Genomic DNA, 15,490 nt, shown 5'->3' on the forward strand with positions numbered 1-15,490 from the left:
TCGAAATTTTGTTTTTGTTTTTCATTTAAAAAAAGGGGGAGCTTTTGGGTCTCAGGGGCACGAAGATTCCATTTTAAAAGTTAGTTTAAGAAACCAATGCTTCAAAAAGGACCTGTCACTATAATTTTTAGTTTTTTCTAACGAGCCTCGAAAAAAATCATGGCCTATAATTAAGAAAGACGCAGAAAAATTTTTAATTTTTTGGTCATCGTTTGACCCCCCTCCCCCAGAATTGAGCTCTCGAAGTTTTCAAAATTTAAAAAATTTTCAATTGTTTAAATTCTGTTTGGATTTGTTTTGTTTTGTTTTTTTTTTTTGGTTCAGGTGGTCTCTGGTCGTCTATTATAAAAGTTCAAAGTTCATTTTTACCAAATACAGGAGTTCTCAAAATATTCGTTTTTTCCTTTTACTATGCTCGTGATAGTGGGCATCCATTTACCTTTAAAAATCGTCTTTTTCGACACATAAAAATATCTAATTTTTCAAAACTTTGAGCTCAATCAATAGAAGAGAGGGGAGGGAGGGGTCAAACGTTGATCAAAAAATAGTCAATTTTTCGTATGTTTTATTGAGGTTATTTGGCCATAATTTTTTGCTAGACTCAATCAAAATTTGAAAAAAATTGAAAAACAATCCAACCTATTTGTGGCGACCCTTTGTTTGTTGGATTTTGGAAGGTTCTGAGCTCTTATTTTCTTTCATTCTTTGAAGTTGAGCCCTCAGTTTCCTTCAATAGGTCGGCCAAGAAAAGAAACTTCTTCCATTTGAATTAAGCTCTTCCATTTTCACAAAAAAAAAAAACACGTCAAAAATCATGAAAATAATGTGTAATGTCGTTTATTTGTAATTTGAGGTGGCCTACCTAGTTCAAATACCTATTTGTTTTTTACTTGGACCCCCTTTCAGTCCTCTTCCTCTCTTCCAGGGGCTTAAAACTTGATCAAGATGCGGAGTTTGAATAATAAATATCCACTTTTTTTTTGGATTTGATCCTTTGCTGCCCCTTCAAGCCCTCCCCATTCCGAAGATTGTGTTGCAAAATAGTTGGGTAGGTAGTAAGCTGTGATTACTCTCATTTTTTGTATTCGATCTCTTTGTCCCTCAAGCCCTCCCATTTTGATTTTTTCTGAAAATGTTAAAAATATTGCGTGACTTCTCGATTAATACCAATTCGAGGTCGCTGAATTCGAACAAACGTACACACGTATTTTGTAACTTCAAAACTTGGAAATTCGCTGAGAATGGAATCAAAATCAGTTTGTGGCGATGCCTTTTTAAAAATTGATTTTTTTCTGAAAAATGAGAGAAAATTATGGGAAAATTCGTGATTTTGAATGAGTTTTGCATCTTTTTTACTACCTATTTTGACAGCTAACTTTTGAAATTCAATATTTTTTTTGCAAATTCAACAGTTGGTTGCTAAAAGATTGTAAAAAACATGTGCAATTCACCCAAAATTGCGAATTTTCTACCTGGTTTTCTCAAATTTTTTGCCATAAAGGTTCAAAAAAATGCAGTAATTTTCTTTTAAAAATCACAAATTTTCTTTTGTCTTTCCTTGGCTTGGGCCTCTTGGCTTTTTTGCAAATTTTCTGAAAATTGATTTTCAAAAACAACGAGATAGTTTTACAAAATCTTGAGTAAGGAAAGAAATGAAAATTTTGCAGGTCATTGCATCGATTTTTTTTTTTATTTCAAAAAAGTAGTCCAAAACTCACAAAAAGAAGTCTCGACTTTGGATTTCAATGAACTGTATACTAACCTTGTGAGAGATTGCGTGACATTTTTTCGACAATTCTCTCGTTCTTTCGATTAAAATGATGAAATGGGTAGAGAGGGGTGAAGAGAAGAGGGTGATCTTGAAATCTTCTGTACCTTTATGTAGACAAATATCAAAATAATCTCCTATTAGAATATTTTAAAAAACCTGAGAACACCTTGAAGACTTGATTTTTTTTTGGGGGGGGGGGGAATAACTATGGGTAGATGTGACATGAAAAAAGCATGAATTTAACTTTCTGGATTTTAGTAGAGCCCCTGTTTTTGAATTGAACCTCTTATGTAATGCTTATGAAGTTTTCTTAATTTCAAAAAATTATGAAAATACGATGTGGCATGTCCAATCCTATTAATTCTAGACCGCTAAATTCGAAGATCCATTTAGTTTTTTGATTGCTCCTTTTGAATCCATTCTCTTCCACGAGGGCTCCTCACACATGATCAATATCAACAAAAATTAAGGTTTTCTAAGATGAACTTATTGGTCTGGATTTGACTTGATTTTAGATTCGAGTTGATGTGGAATAGATCTGCTTGATAAAATCAGCTTATATTTAAAATAAGTACTCAAGGTATACGTACCTGAAGAATTTTGCATCTGTTCGTAATGCATTTATCGTCCACGCAAGGCTGATACATTCCCAGCGTTATGCAATTTAATAATATCACCAGCATGCTAACTCGTTCGAACCACGTATATAAAATATGCAGTTAAGGAAAAGAGCATATATAGACTCATTTGAATGTATGGTACTGTACTTCTACTTCTACTAAATACCATAAAAATATGTACGTATCTATGTATAACGCTAAAATATGCACGTATAAAAATATTTCACGTTTACGCAAGTATTATAAAAAAAATATACACGTAAATGAATCGCATTGCGCGAATAAAATACGATAGAAACAAGGAAGGAAAAAAACAACCATCAGAGAGGGAGAAAAGAGTCGCCTTTTGAAAATTATGTGAAAACATTAATGATGCAGTGAAAAAGAAATAACACTGGAAAAGAATAAAAAGAATGGTAAGTAAAAAAAAAAAGGGTTAAATGCGAATCGTTTTCACATTCGTCGAGTTTAACTGTTGGTAGCGTTGTTGTTGGCGACGACCAAGAAGAGGAAAATGGAAAATATTTCTACGCGTACACATTTCGGTTGATTTGCTGTGTTCGGCTGTTGAGTGTTTTTCCAATAGAGAAAGGTAATGGTAGGTGAAGATTTTCAAAATGATACGATAATAATTCACCTTTAAAATCAGACAATATGGGCGAGCGATAGCGATGAAGTTAGAGAATTTTCACGAGTACTGTATATTATACGATTGTGTGAGGTACGAGTATGTTTTTTACTATGTACTTAATGATAGAAGAATGAGGCTGAAAACAGAATAGCTGAGTATATATCGCGCGACAAGAACGACAAGGACGACGAAGACGACGGCAAATTGTGAAATAGTTGGTCGACAACATGAAGGACGAGAGAGCATGCGGGAGAAATATTCGCCTCTCTGTTAAGGCTTCTCGAGACTGGTAAGTAAAACTAGTACACATAGCGAGAGAAAGGAGAGTATTATTCACGATGGAAATCTCAAACAATGTTCGGAATTCATGGCGTGGAAATGTTTGGTGTTCGGTGAAGAAACGAGACGAAGAGACGAAGAGGCTGGAGAGATAGCTGAGTTACTCGTAAAATGCCGACTTTTCAATAATAACATCGAAATGACAGATGATAACGGGGTATACGTTAACAACCCGAAAGCGATGCATCATTTTCGTTAGAGAGAGACTATTCAAACGCTCGACGCGCTCGTTTGCTGCTGCTGGCGATGGAGTTGGCGATGGAGGAGTTAAGGCATTATTGAGTGGAAAAGTGTGCTCGTGTGAGCGGATATTTTACGTGCACACGCACGAATACGAGTATCGTGAATCCCAATTTACGGTCAAATTGCGCCAGTTGACGTCTCTGAAACGAAATTTTCTCCTGTGCGAGTTTCTCCTCATCTCGATGAAAGCTCGACTCGGTGGTGGTTGGCTTTGTGGCAAAGATACCGAGACGCGAACGGGGTAAATTAATTAATTTTTTGCTCAGTTTCCGCAGCTCTGTATCCCAAGGCGGGGGGATGAGAGCGAAGTGCGTTTTTCGCTAATTTGGATTTTTATTAGTTTTTAACGCGAGTTTATTGAAATTTCGTGCTGACGAGTATGATTGGCGATGGCGATGGCGATGTTGAACGTAGAGTTAATTAATATCTAATCGGGCGTGTATACGAGATTTGGATGTGCAATGGAAATAATATGGTCAAAGCGATGTATTATGTTTGAAATGAACGAAAAATTTCGTCATAAGATCGAAATTGTTGTGTGAAATTGTGTGGTTTTTTCAGGGGTTTCAGAATCCAACATTTTTGACATTTTATATGATTTATGAGTGAAATTTTAACTTTCTCATTAGATTCTCAAACAAAGTGTTCATTAGGTGGGTAGGTTTTCAATTTTTTTTTTCAAAATTTGATGGTACTTGACAAAAAAATATGGTCAAATGACCTCTACAAGATGTCGAAAAAAATTAAAATTTTGTAGAATTATGTTTATCTTGCTCTTCTCGAAAGAACTCAATGTATGAAAAATTTTCTTCTTGAAAAATCCATGACCGGGTAAACGACTTGAACAGAAAATTTTCCCAATTGTCTGCTTCATGTTTAGACACCCTCCAACCTCCCTCCCTCCGCCCTCCCTCGGGTGAGAGCTCAAAATTTTTCATTTGTTGGAAAAAACATAAATTTTTTCGCCCATTTTACGATCTTGAGAAGATAATTGCAAAATCATGATATTTTGAAGAAATAAAAAAAAATGATAGGTAAGACTTGAGGAACAGTTGTATCTACAAATATTTTGGGAACTTCTGAATTTGACAACAGTGAACTTCGAGCTATTCTGATGCTCCAAAAGCAATGATATGCAAGCAGGGCCGTCGAGAGCCAATGTGTTGGGCCCCATTTCTAAAGCAGAACCTATATTGTAGTTTTTGAGAGGGGGAAAGGGTCGACTGAAAATTTGTTCACTGATGTAGGAGAAAAATATATCTATTTTGCCAATTGATATAATATTATTTATATGTATGTCTTATGAAAATTTTTATTCAATTTTATTTTTATTTTTGGAGGTTTCAAATCCCGGGCAAAGCGAGGGCGAGAACTTTTGAAAATTTTTGTTTCGAAATGTCTAAAAACGAGTTTTTTTTTAATGCGAGGTGTTTTTATGACTTTATTTGTAGGAGGTTGATTAATTTATATTTCGAGAGGCATAAAAACTATTTTTTTGTGAGGAGTTCACTTTTTGCCTTTAAGTCGTGTTTTTTTCCTAGAAATTTTGATCTCGATCTTAAAAAGGAAAAGGAACAAGCCCGAGCGAAACGAGGCCAAAGTAAAAATACTGTTTGATTTCATCATAGGTCCTTATTTTGCCGGGCCCTTAAGTTTGCCCCCCCCCTCTCGACGGCCCTGTATGCAAGTACTAAATACATATAAGCATTAAAATCAGTAAACCAAGAAAAGACAGGCATTTAGAAAATTCATGAGCATAAAAAGTGAGGTTGATGGTGAAGATATCGAAAACAGTCGGCAAAAGTCAAGAGAAAGTCTAGGAAATTACAGAGAGAGAGTTGGGAAAATTTCATCACATTCCTGGAGCATGACACAAACAAGTTACGGCCAAAGGTGTATAAGATAATGAGGAGAATTGACACAAATTTTAACGAAAGAGTGGGTTTGCCAAAAATTAAAATAAATGATGCTAAGGAATACTTTGAAGAACTCTGGAGTGATGAAAATGCACACGATACAAAAATAGAAGATGAATTTGGAGAAACAGAAGACAGAATTTCATTTAAAGAGCTACAAGAAGCTTTGAAAACAGCAAAAAATGCAAAAGCTCCAGGAGAAGATGGCATACCAACAGAATTGTACAAATACGCAAGTGGTGAATTTAAAAGAAGACTGCTGGAATTCCTAAATAAGATGTACCAAGAAGAAAAGGTACCTGAAGAATTCAAAACAGCAATTGTAATACCACTATTCAAGAAAGACGATATGTCAAACCTGAAAAACTACCGAGGAATAAGTCTACTCAACACCTGCTACAAGATATATGCGAAAATACTGGCAAAACGACTGGCAGAGCATGCGGAAAAAAGGATCGAATACAACCTAGAAACACACATGTGCTTTATAGACCTGGAAAAAGCATATGATAGGGTGAATTGAAAAAAACTGTTCGAAGTCCTAAAAGATGAAGAAATAACATACAAAATGCGAAAGGTAATCAACAGCATATATAAGAACACCAGAATAAGAGTACAAATTGGAAATAAACTCTCAGAACAAGCAGAAATAAACAGAGGAGTTCGCCAAGGATGCCCACTGTCATGTGTTTTATTCAACATGTACATGGATCATATGGTAAAAGAATGGCAGAAAATGAAGCCAAAAGAAATCAAAACAGACAGAAGGCAGGAAATCAAGCAGTACTAGCGGATGACCTACAGAGATCAATGTACAATCTAACAAAAGACATCAGAAAAATATGATATGAGAATATCTTCAGAGAAAACAAAAACAATGGCCTTCAAAGGAAAGGAACCAGTAAGAAGCAAGATTGTAATTAATGGAAAAATCATTGAACAGGTCAATAATTTCAAATACCTGGGAAACACGATATCATACCAGGGAGAAGTAGATGTTGGTGGAAAGATTGCAAAGTTACTGAGAGTCACAGGACTGATAAATAGGACCCTGAGAAGCAGTAATGTGCGAAAAGAAACAAGATTGAAGGTGTACAATACCCTAGCAATACCAATGGTGACCTATGGAAGCGAGGTATGGGCACTGAAGAAATCTGATAAAAGAAGAATAACGGCAGCGGAGATGAAGTTCATGAGGAGAACGGCAGGGGTGACTCTCAGAGACAGAGTCCCATCTGAGAAAATAACAGCAGATCTCGGAGTGAAGCCAGTCATGAAGAAGATAAAACAGTATAGGAAAGATTGGAGAAATCATGTCAAGAGGATGGAGAAAACAAGATCACCAAAACAGGTCCTCCAATATACACCAACGGGGAAGAGAAGCAGAGGGAGACCAAGGAGGAAACTCACTGATACCTCAGGCTCATCCTCAACAGGTTCCACACCGTAGCAGACAGGCCAACCGGCCTACCGCTTACAAGGAAACGACGACGACGACGAAAACCAGTAACCACCTGAACTGAAAAAAATTACCCGGAAAATTTGTCAAATTTTTGGGAAGGAGGGGGGAGGGAGTTAAACAAGGGCCTGAAAGTATGAAATTTTTCCTACGTCCGAAGTCATTTGACCCTAATTTTTTGCAAAGTTCCATCAAGTTTTGAAAAAAAAAGAAGAAAAAAATCCACCCTAGTGTCCATTTTCTGAGCATTTTTCTGAAACTGTCAACATATTTTGAAAATGTCACTCCACAATCAGAGAATTTTGTGAGTTGAAAATTAAATACGGTTGTGATTGATAATTTTATGGAAAATTAGCAATTCGAACACATTTTCACTGACTGTGTTTCTAGAGAAAAATATTTCTCTTGATTCATGTTTGCTATAATTTTATATTTTTTTAATCCTTCATCTGACGAAAAAAGAGAATACATTACAATTCTATTATTTTTATTATTATTACTTGAATAGAACTCCATGAATTGCTAATTGTTGTTTTGAGCCTTTAGACGTTCGTTGACGAAAAATGCGTGATGAAAAATGGAGTTTTGGGAAATAAGGCAACGTTGGTAAACGATGGCTGTGAGTTGAGGATGCCCAAAAAAATGGAAAAATAATGTTTAAAATGGGGTGAATCGTCTTTGAAATTTTTTGTGAAGTTGGCTCAAGCCTCACCCCTCCTCCTTCCCCGCCTCCATTTGTTCATCTAGTTTCAATTTTCTATGAAAATATGCTATATAATTTATTATTATTCATTTGTTCAGAAAAAAGAGAAAAATATTCTCATAATTTTTCACTTTTTGTAGGTAGAGTCTTTCACCATGCACCACTGAAGCTATATGTCCAGAATAGTCTCATTTTTATCAGGGATTGATGACTGGAGAAAAAGAAATGAAAACATGCAGGAAAAATAAATCCAAAAATTGAGTTGAAAACGAAATTTTAGAAAACTGAGAAAGTGAAAACCAATAGAAACTAAAAATGAAAATGAAAACTAAATTGGTACCAAAAAATTTTAACACTGAAACGAAAATTAAAAAAATTTTGTTTTGAATTTTGGAAAAGCAAAAAGAGAAACTGACCCTCTTCCTTCTCCCCCCCCCCCGCAGGAAAAACAGTTTCCCTTTAAACGGGTAAATTGGCTTTTTAGGTGAGTTTAGCACTTTATTTGGATGGATTTATGATGTAGGAGTGTAGGTATACATTTCATCCACTAAATACTGCTGAAAAAAATTTCAATAAAAATGGACAAAACGCGTTTTGAGCAAAGTTCAATTACATATAAAGTGACGTTGTAAAATCTGTTTGAAGTACACATAATTTTGTTCACTTATCCCGAAATAATATAGCAAAAAAATCGGACAAGTGGCATGACTAAAATAGAAAAGAATTTAATTAGCTTGTCGGATTTAACGCGTTAAATAAGAAATAGACACAGAGACGTGAAAGGAGCGTATAAAACCGAATAAAAAATTACTACGTGATGCAGAAGGTAAACGTAGGCCACATAGGCTAAAATGCAGCACACATGATTTAAATTTTTTTTCGAAAAATTTCCATAGCGTAGTATATACTACTATAAAAATACATTTATATACTCGTATAAGCTCTCGTAGACGAGAGGACGCGTTGAAATTTTACGCATTTTAAATTCATTGTCAACCAGGCAACCAAAACATTCGTAATTGGCATATTTTTTTTGTACGAGTAACCAAGCGCGAGTTTTGTTTTTTCCGCTTTTCTGAGAGTACAAAAAAGAGCGCGGGAGAGATACGCGAATAGGGTAAAAAAAAAAAAACGAAACGCATTTCATTCCCAGCTTTTGTATGCGTTTCGGACCGGAAAAAAAGCTGGAATAATTACTGAGAGCTAAAGAAGAGCAAGGACGAAGGATAAAAATGAGCACGATGACGGGGGAAAAAATATATTGTAGGTAGTAGCGTGAAAACCAGGACGACGAAACTGGAAGTCGGCGCGCCCGCGCGGCTTCATTTTTAAATAATGAAAAACGGGTTTGTTTCTTACCCGAGCTTTTTTTGTGCTAATAACGCCTTCTTAATTACAATTTTTAACGTTACCGGTCTACCACCATTAATTAAAAAGATAAAAATATTCTCCTCTGAGTTTCTATTCTATTTGGCTACCTTGCCGTTAATTAATTTGAAAAATGAAGTCCTTTTGTCTACTGTGTTATTTTTCAGTTTCGAAAATTTCGAATCTCGTTAAAAAAAAAAAAAAAGAATAACATAAATGAAATTTATTTATCGGTTGAAGGGCGCTCGCGAAAAAAAAAGGAACAATAAGGAAACGAAAACTAAGTGTGCGAAGACGACGATGATGACGACGACGAGGCGAATATTTGAAAAATATCTAAACATTTAATTTACTCGCGTAAGTTGAGTAGGTATAATGTATATGTACTTTTTAGGCAGGTACTCGAGTGCTGTGTCCCGTTGGGAAATATGAAATACACCGACGTCGGCGTCGTCGTGATTTGCATTGTGATTTTACTTACTGATTTTCATCGCGTTTAATTGTTTCGCGGACTGATTTATTATTTATGAGGGTTTCGTTGCGAGGTTTTTTTCAACGAGTGTTTCGTCCGTAGATTTATTCAAACTTGATGACTGGTTGTGTAAGTGGAAGGGATGACTTACACCAAAACATAAGAAGATCGAAATTAAATATAGACATAATAATTAGTTGAATTGTGTCAATTTTATGAAGTGCCAGAATATGCTGATTTTAAAGCTGCAGGGTATCTCAGCTTTCAGAAAAATAATTATCATCGACATTTTAGGTTTTCAAGAGCAATATTTTCAATTTTCCGCATCTTTTAAACATTAAAAATCAGCGGAAGGAGATGAGGGTCAATTTTTTTTGCATACATAACAAGGACATAAAAATTGGCTTCTCGTTTAAAAAAATATTGTTTTTTATTGAATTGAATTTTTTTGAAAAATTCTACCCTCTGTTCTCTCGGTTCTGTTTGTATTTCATCTTAAAATTTAAATTTTTGGTTTTGATTTTTTAAAAAATATGTAGGTTGTATCATTCAAATTTTAGAAATTCTGAAGCCAAAAAAATTAACGACTCATACGGAAAACAATTTCAACTGCAATTTTACTTGAAAGAATTCTCATTTTATTGAGCAAATTTTTTTTATGAAGTTTCAAAAATCTGCTAGAGACTCCAGGAATTTTCAAAAGGTCGCTGGAGGCTCCAAAGTGACTTGAACCCACCTGTAATTGCCAAAAAGTCTTACTTTTTGCTGAAATAGTTAAAATCTCATTTCAATTCAATTATTAGATTTTCAATTTGAATAGATGACTTGCGGTGGGTTCAAGTTTTTTGGAGCCTCCAGCGACTTTTTGAAAATGCCTGGAGTCTCCAGAAAATTTTTGAAACTTGAAATTTCAGTAAATTTCCGTTTTTCATCTCCATTTGATGAAATTTTGTGAAAATTTCAAGTTTCAGAAATCTGCTGGAGGCTCCAGTAATTTTCAAAAAGTCGCTGGGGACTCCAAAACGACTTGAAATCCACATGCAGTCGACTTCGTAGCGTATTGAAATTAGTTTGCAGAATGAATTTCGTCTTTCCAACTTCATTTGATGACATTTCGTGAGAATTTCAAGTTTCAAAAATCTTCTAACAGCCTCCAGTACTACTCTAAACGGTCTGAAATAGTTTCCAATCGATTTGGCAGGTCAAAAATAGGTTATATCCCAAATTTCTGCTTTCTAGGTCAATTCGGTAAAATTTTGATTTATTCCCTCATTTTTGGCCTAAATTTGATTTTCAAAAATTCACCAAAAATCGAAAAAGGCACTTTAGCACTTGAAACTTTGACAGGTGATGAATTTTGCCTGCTTTCTCGATCTAACTTTGTGCGGTTTAAAAAATTCGTGCAAGTCCTATGTTGGAACGCAAAATCTGTGATTTCAGCTGACCTGTTAATCAAAATGGCCGCCATTTGGTAAGTAGGACTACTTTCTTTTTTAGGACAACGGCTAGAAATGTTTCTTAGGACTATCCCTTTAAGAAAGAAGTTACCCCAGAGGATCTGGGGGGAGGGTGCAATAGATCCTCATGCGGGCCCCTCGACTAATTTGACACCAAAACTTTCAATAACGGGGAAAGTTCGCCTGATTTGATGATTTCTTCGACTAAAAAAATAACTTTTGGGACCCAATGTGAATTGTGAGGAAACAAGAAGGATCTGAAATGTCTCAAAATTTGAAGAATCAGTATGAGTTGGTGTTAAAATCAGTCAAATTAGCTCGATTTCAGGTTTAAGACTTCAGATTTTTCTCAAAAATTTTTTGTAGGTCTCTCACATTAGAAAAAAAGATGGATATTTTTGATTCGCAAACCTCTCTTGGAGGCATTGGAATTTGGGGGGAGAGGGTTGAAGTGAAAATTTTTCCTCATAACGCCCAACTTTGAATTTCGATGACTCAGAACTGCTTCGAATTGATCTTTATGGTGTTTTGAAGGTGATTGAGAGTGGTTTCAAAAATAATTGATGAAAATTTCCAAAATTCAAAGTTGAGCTCTTTGTCTTGATCCTGAAATTAAAATTTGGTTCCGAAACACAAAAGTGAAGGCATATTATGAACCCTTGAATTTATTTTGGTATTATTTTCATGAATGAAAATCAGATTCAGCAGGAAAAAAAAGGAAAAAGGGACTCGAAAAATGAAATTTTTGAAAAATATGTACGTACGAGTGATGCATTAAAATTTCTTCATTTCATTGGTGGAATTTTAAAATCCATTATATTCTGATTCATAAGTATTATGTAGGTCATTAATTTTGCAGAATTTTTATTTTCACTTCGCTCTCTCAAAATTAAGTAAAAAATTATTGAGGTACACTATTTTTTTTTCAATCTTTCATTGAGATATTTTTCTTATACTTATACAAGCGATTTCAGATATTTTTGATTTAATGAGCAGATTCGAAGTTTTACGCAGCCATTTTCACATAATTCTCTACCTTTGCATCCCTCCCTCCCCTCTTTCCCTCCACTGTTTCGAAAAAACTTCGACAAAACCTTGAAACCCGGTACAAAAACAACACGCAGACATTCTCCATCAAACCTAAGAAAACAGAGAAGAAATTACGAGTAAAACGCAAACAATCACATGAACACATCAACCACAATGCAAACGCAGACTTAAAAGTGATACTCGAATAAAACAAATAACTTGTATATATTTCAAATGCATTCCATATAAATACCAGCCTTGAAAATTCTCTCTTTAGACACGAAAATTTCGTCCAAATTACACTTTTCATTTCGGTGAGGCGAAAAAGAAGCGAGAATACCACGCCGAATAGAAAATTGTTGTTCTTGTTGTTGGTTTACATTACATTATAATTTATTTACACAGAAAGAAATAAAGAAAAAATTCTCTTAAGAATACGAGACTGATGTACGCTATGGATTTGAAAATGTGCTTTGAATATACGACGAATCGAGAGAAAAAAAAGTTTCTCTGGTTAGAATGTTAGAAAAAATATAAACATTGTTTTGTTTGGCCGAATAAGCGAAAATAAGAATAAGAAAATATTTAAATTTTATACGATAATTTAATAAGAGCCTGGCGTTTTTTTTCTTTCTCCCCCATTGTTCGGATACACGAAGAGTTCCGGTGGTGGTGGCGGCGTACAGATGAAATTTACTAAAAAACACGAACCCATCGAGAACGAAATGAAATTCAATGGAAGAAAATTGTACCGAAGAGAAAGTAGAGAGAAAAAAAACCATAGCGGCTCAGTGATTCGTAACATCGCTGACCTGGCGGATTTTGTAGTAATAGGCGAATCGTATTCGTATATACCTTTTATACTAGCTCTGGACGATGACATTTTATAATGAGCTGGCGCACCGGGAGCTACAATACGAAGAGAATAGGCGTCGTTCTATACGTCGGTATACGAGTACACGACTGGCTTGGCTGGCGCTGGCGCTGGATGGTGCGGGCGAGAGTAATTTTAAAAGTAACCATTTTACAAGATGTTACTGGAAATTGAGCGGATTTAATAGGAAACCTTTGGCATATTATAGAAGAGCGCCGAGCGCGCTGCGAAAAACACCGCGCAACGAATTCCAAATAATGTTTAAAGACCAGCTGTTGCATGCGCGTCCGCACTTCCCTTCTGTATTTTCTTTCGCTCTTTGCTACGGATTTCATTTCGTGTACCGCAAATACGTACATACCTAACTCGGGTAGGTATTATTTGTAATGTCGCCGACTCGACGTAGTGTACGGTACTCGTTCAATTTACCTGCATAGGTGATGTCGATGTGGTTTTAGATGAAACTGCACCGTGCACCGTGTTCGCAATTATCAAAGGTTGCCTGCGATGTGCCAGCGCACAGAATCGTGTAATGAAAGGCATGAATTTCATCGCATTTGGTACATTCATCCCATATAATACGTTGTCATTTGTTTACCCTCTCAAATAAAACTAATAACATTCTCAAAACTGTTCAAAATTCTTCCTTGCGCATTTGCATAGGTGCTCTCTATTCGTCTCCAATTGATAGCATTTATTGTGAAGCTGCAGAGCTTCCTCCTGATTTTAGGAAAATTCTCATGACAAACAAATTCTTAACAACTGTTGCAAATAATCCATCTCACCCTCTTCAAAAATCACTCAAGGTCTACAGCTCTCAGCAATTTCCACCATACTTCAGGTCCAATCCCAGAATTTATCAAAAATATGAACTGTTAGAGTAGGAAGTATATGCCTTAAAGCCACTACCAATATTCGTCAATAAAGCATACTCGTATGTCAACCCTTTACCAATCTGGTAACAATAGGCGTGGTCAAGGTGCTAATTTGGCTGGCTAGCCAAATTAGCTACCTAAACTCGTCGCAGTTCTTAAACGACACGAGTCGCGAATTGACAAGTTAAAAGTACCCTAAAATACAGGAGAGCTCAGGCCCTCGGTTAAAGGTTTTATATAGTATTTTATACTATTAGTTCGATTAAGTTTATTATTTGTGTTAAGTTTTTTATAAGGTGCACCGGGGGAAGTTGGAATTCGGGGTAAGTTAGAAAACTTGATCTAGCGCCTAGAGGTTTATATCTGGCGAAGTGCCACTAAAGGTGACTTGAGGGTACTACCCCTACTTCATCACAGCATGAAAATTTTTGCAATTCAGTTTCATTTTAGATGTCTTTGGTTCAATTGTATTTTGTTGTTGTTTTGAACTTATTTTGAATTTGGTCTAAAATACAGACTTTCTATTTCTTAGTTTTTCGCATATAGCGGACGAACCGTGCGTCCTAGTGAAAATCTGATGAGAGTGATCTCAAAGAGAATTAAATTCTCTACAATTTTGTTTCAATGCAATTTTTCTAGGACGCTTGGTTTGTGATCTACGCCTCTGCAAAGTTTAGCCTGTTCTGACTTCCCCCAATTGGGGTAAATCAGGACAGTTTATATTTTATTCCACTGAGCGAAAGCTACTGTGTCAATCACGCTCAAATTTTTACCATAGGTTAAGAACCCTTATGGGAACCTACATAATAAATTTGATCCATATTGGTTCATTAGAAGGGGAGTAACAGCTGGTCAAAGTTGAAATTGCGAAAAATCATTCTGACTTGCCCCGGTGCACCTTATTCGTTTATGATAATCCGTTATTGTGAACTTATTATTTTCGTGTACAATACAAGTTCGAGTACATAAGTGCGTAGTTATTTACTCGTTTACTTTCTTATGATAAATAGTTGTGATATTCTCTATTTCGCGCACCTAGCCGGGGTAAGTATTGGTAAATCAGCTTCTGCTAATTTGTCAATTACGAGATAGGGAAAACACTAAGTGATCAGCTCTCTGTGCTAATCCCAATTGCTGTGAACTTAGTGTTGCTAGATAGCATCACTCCATTCAATAATCAAGAGTCATTAGTTATCTTACTCAGACGACCCTTGATTATAGATTATTTATCAGAACAACCTACAAATTGACGTACAAAACCTTATCCATAAACCAATATCTTATCCCCTTTGGTCTCTCAAACCTATACAGATGGAATTCTACTTAAGAAACTACCCAAAACATGATCACTCCCCTTCATCAATCAAGAGTAATTACTTAGAACTGTTATCAAACTATACAGAATATAACTTATGCTTCACAGATGGTTCAAAAATTTCTAACATTCATACTGGTTATGCTTACTCAATAAATGACAAAGTTCTCAGTTTCAAAATTCACGACTGTGCCTCAATTTTTACTGCAGAACTCACTGCCATAAAACATTGCCTAATAGATATAATTTCCATTCAATCAGAAAATAAAAAATTCTTAATCCAAAGCGACTCACTAAGTTCACTGCTATTCATTCAAAACATTTTTCTGACCATCCCATAGTCCAAGACATACATAAGTCCCTTTTTAACCTCCAAAATTATGATTACTCAATTAGCTTCATGTATGTTCCCAGCCAC

General features: G+C 35.5%; 1 protein-coding gene and 1 long non-coding RNA gene across 4 annotated transcripts in view; one reads left to right on the forward strand and one right to left on the reverse strand.

The window, feature by feature from the left end:
- The window catches only part of LOC135834789 (voltage-dependent T-type calcium channel subunit alpha-1H-like), a 472,203-nt gene that overhangs the window by 112,906 nt on the left and 343,807 nt on the right, over positions 1 to 15,490 (reverse strand). For all 3 annotated transcript variants that reach the window (XM_065348765.1, XM_065348758.1, XM_065348773.1), the window contains exon 3: positions 2,362 to 2,473. In XM_065348765.1, coding sequence (XP_065204837.1) covers positions 2,362 to 2,473 — 112 coding nt within the window. The remainder of the gene's footprint in view (positions 1 to 2,361; positions 2,474 to 15,490) is intronic.
- The window catches only part of LOC135834927 (uncharacterized), a 191,803-nt gene that overhangs the window by 98,053 nt on the left and 78,260 nt on the right, over positions 1 to 15,490 (forward strand). The window lies entirely within an intron of this gene.

Source organism: Planococcus citri, chromosome 1 (assembly GCF_950023065.1).
Source record: "Planococcus citri chromosome 1, ihPlaCitr1.1, whole genome shotgun sequence".
NCBI classification, from domain to species: Eukaryota; Metazoa; Arthropoda; class Insecta; order Hemiptera; family Pseudococcidae; genus Planococcus; species Planococcus citri.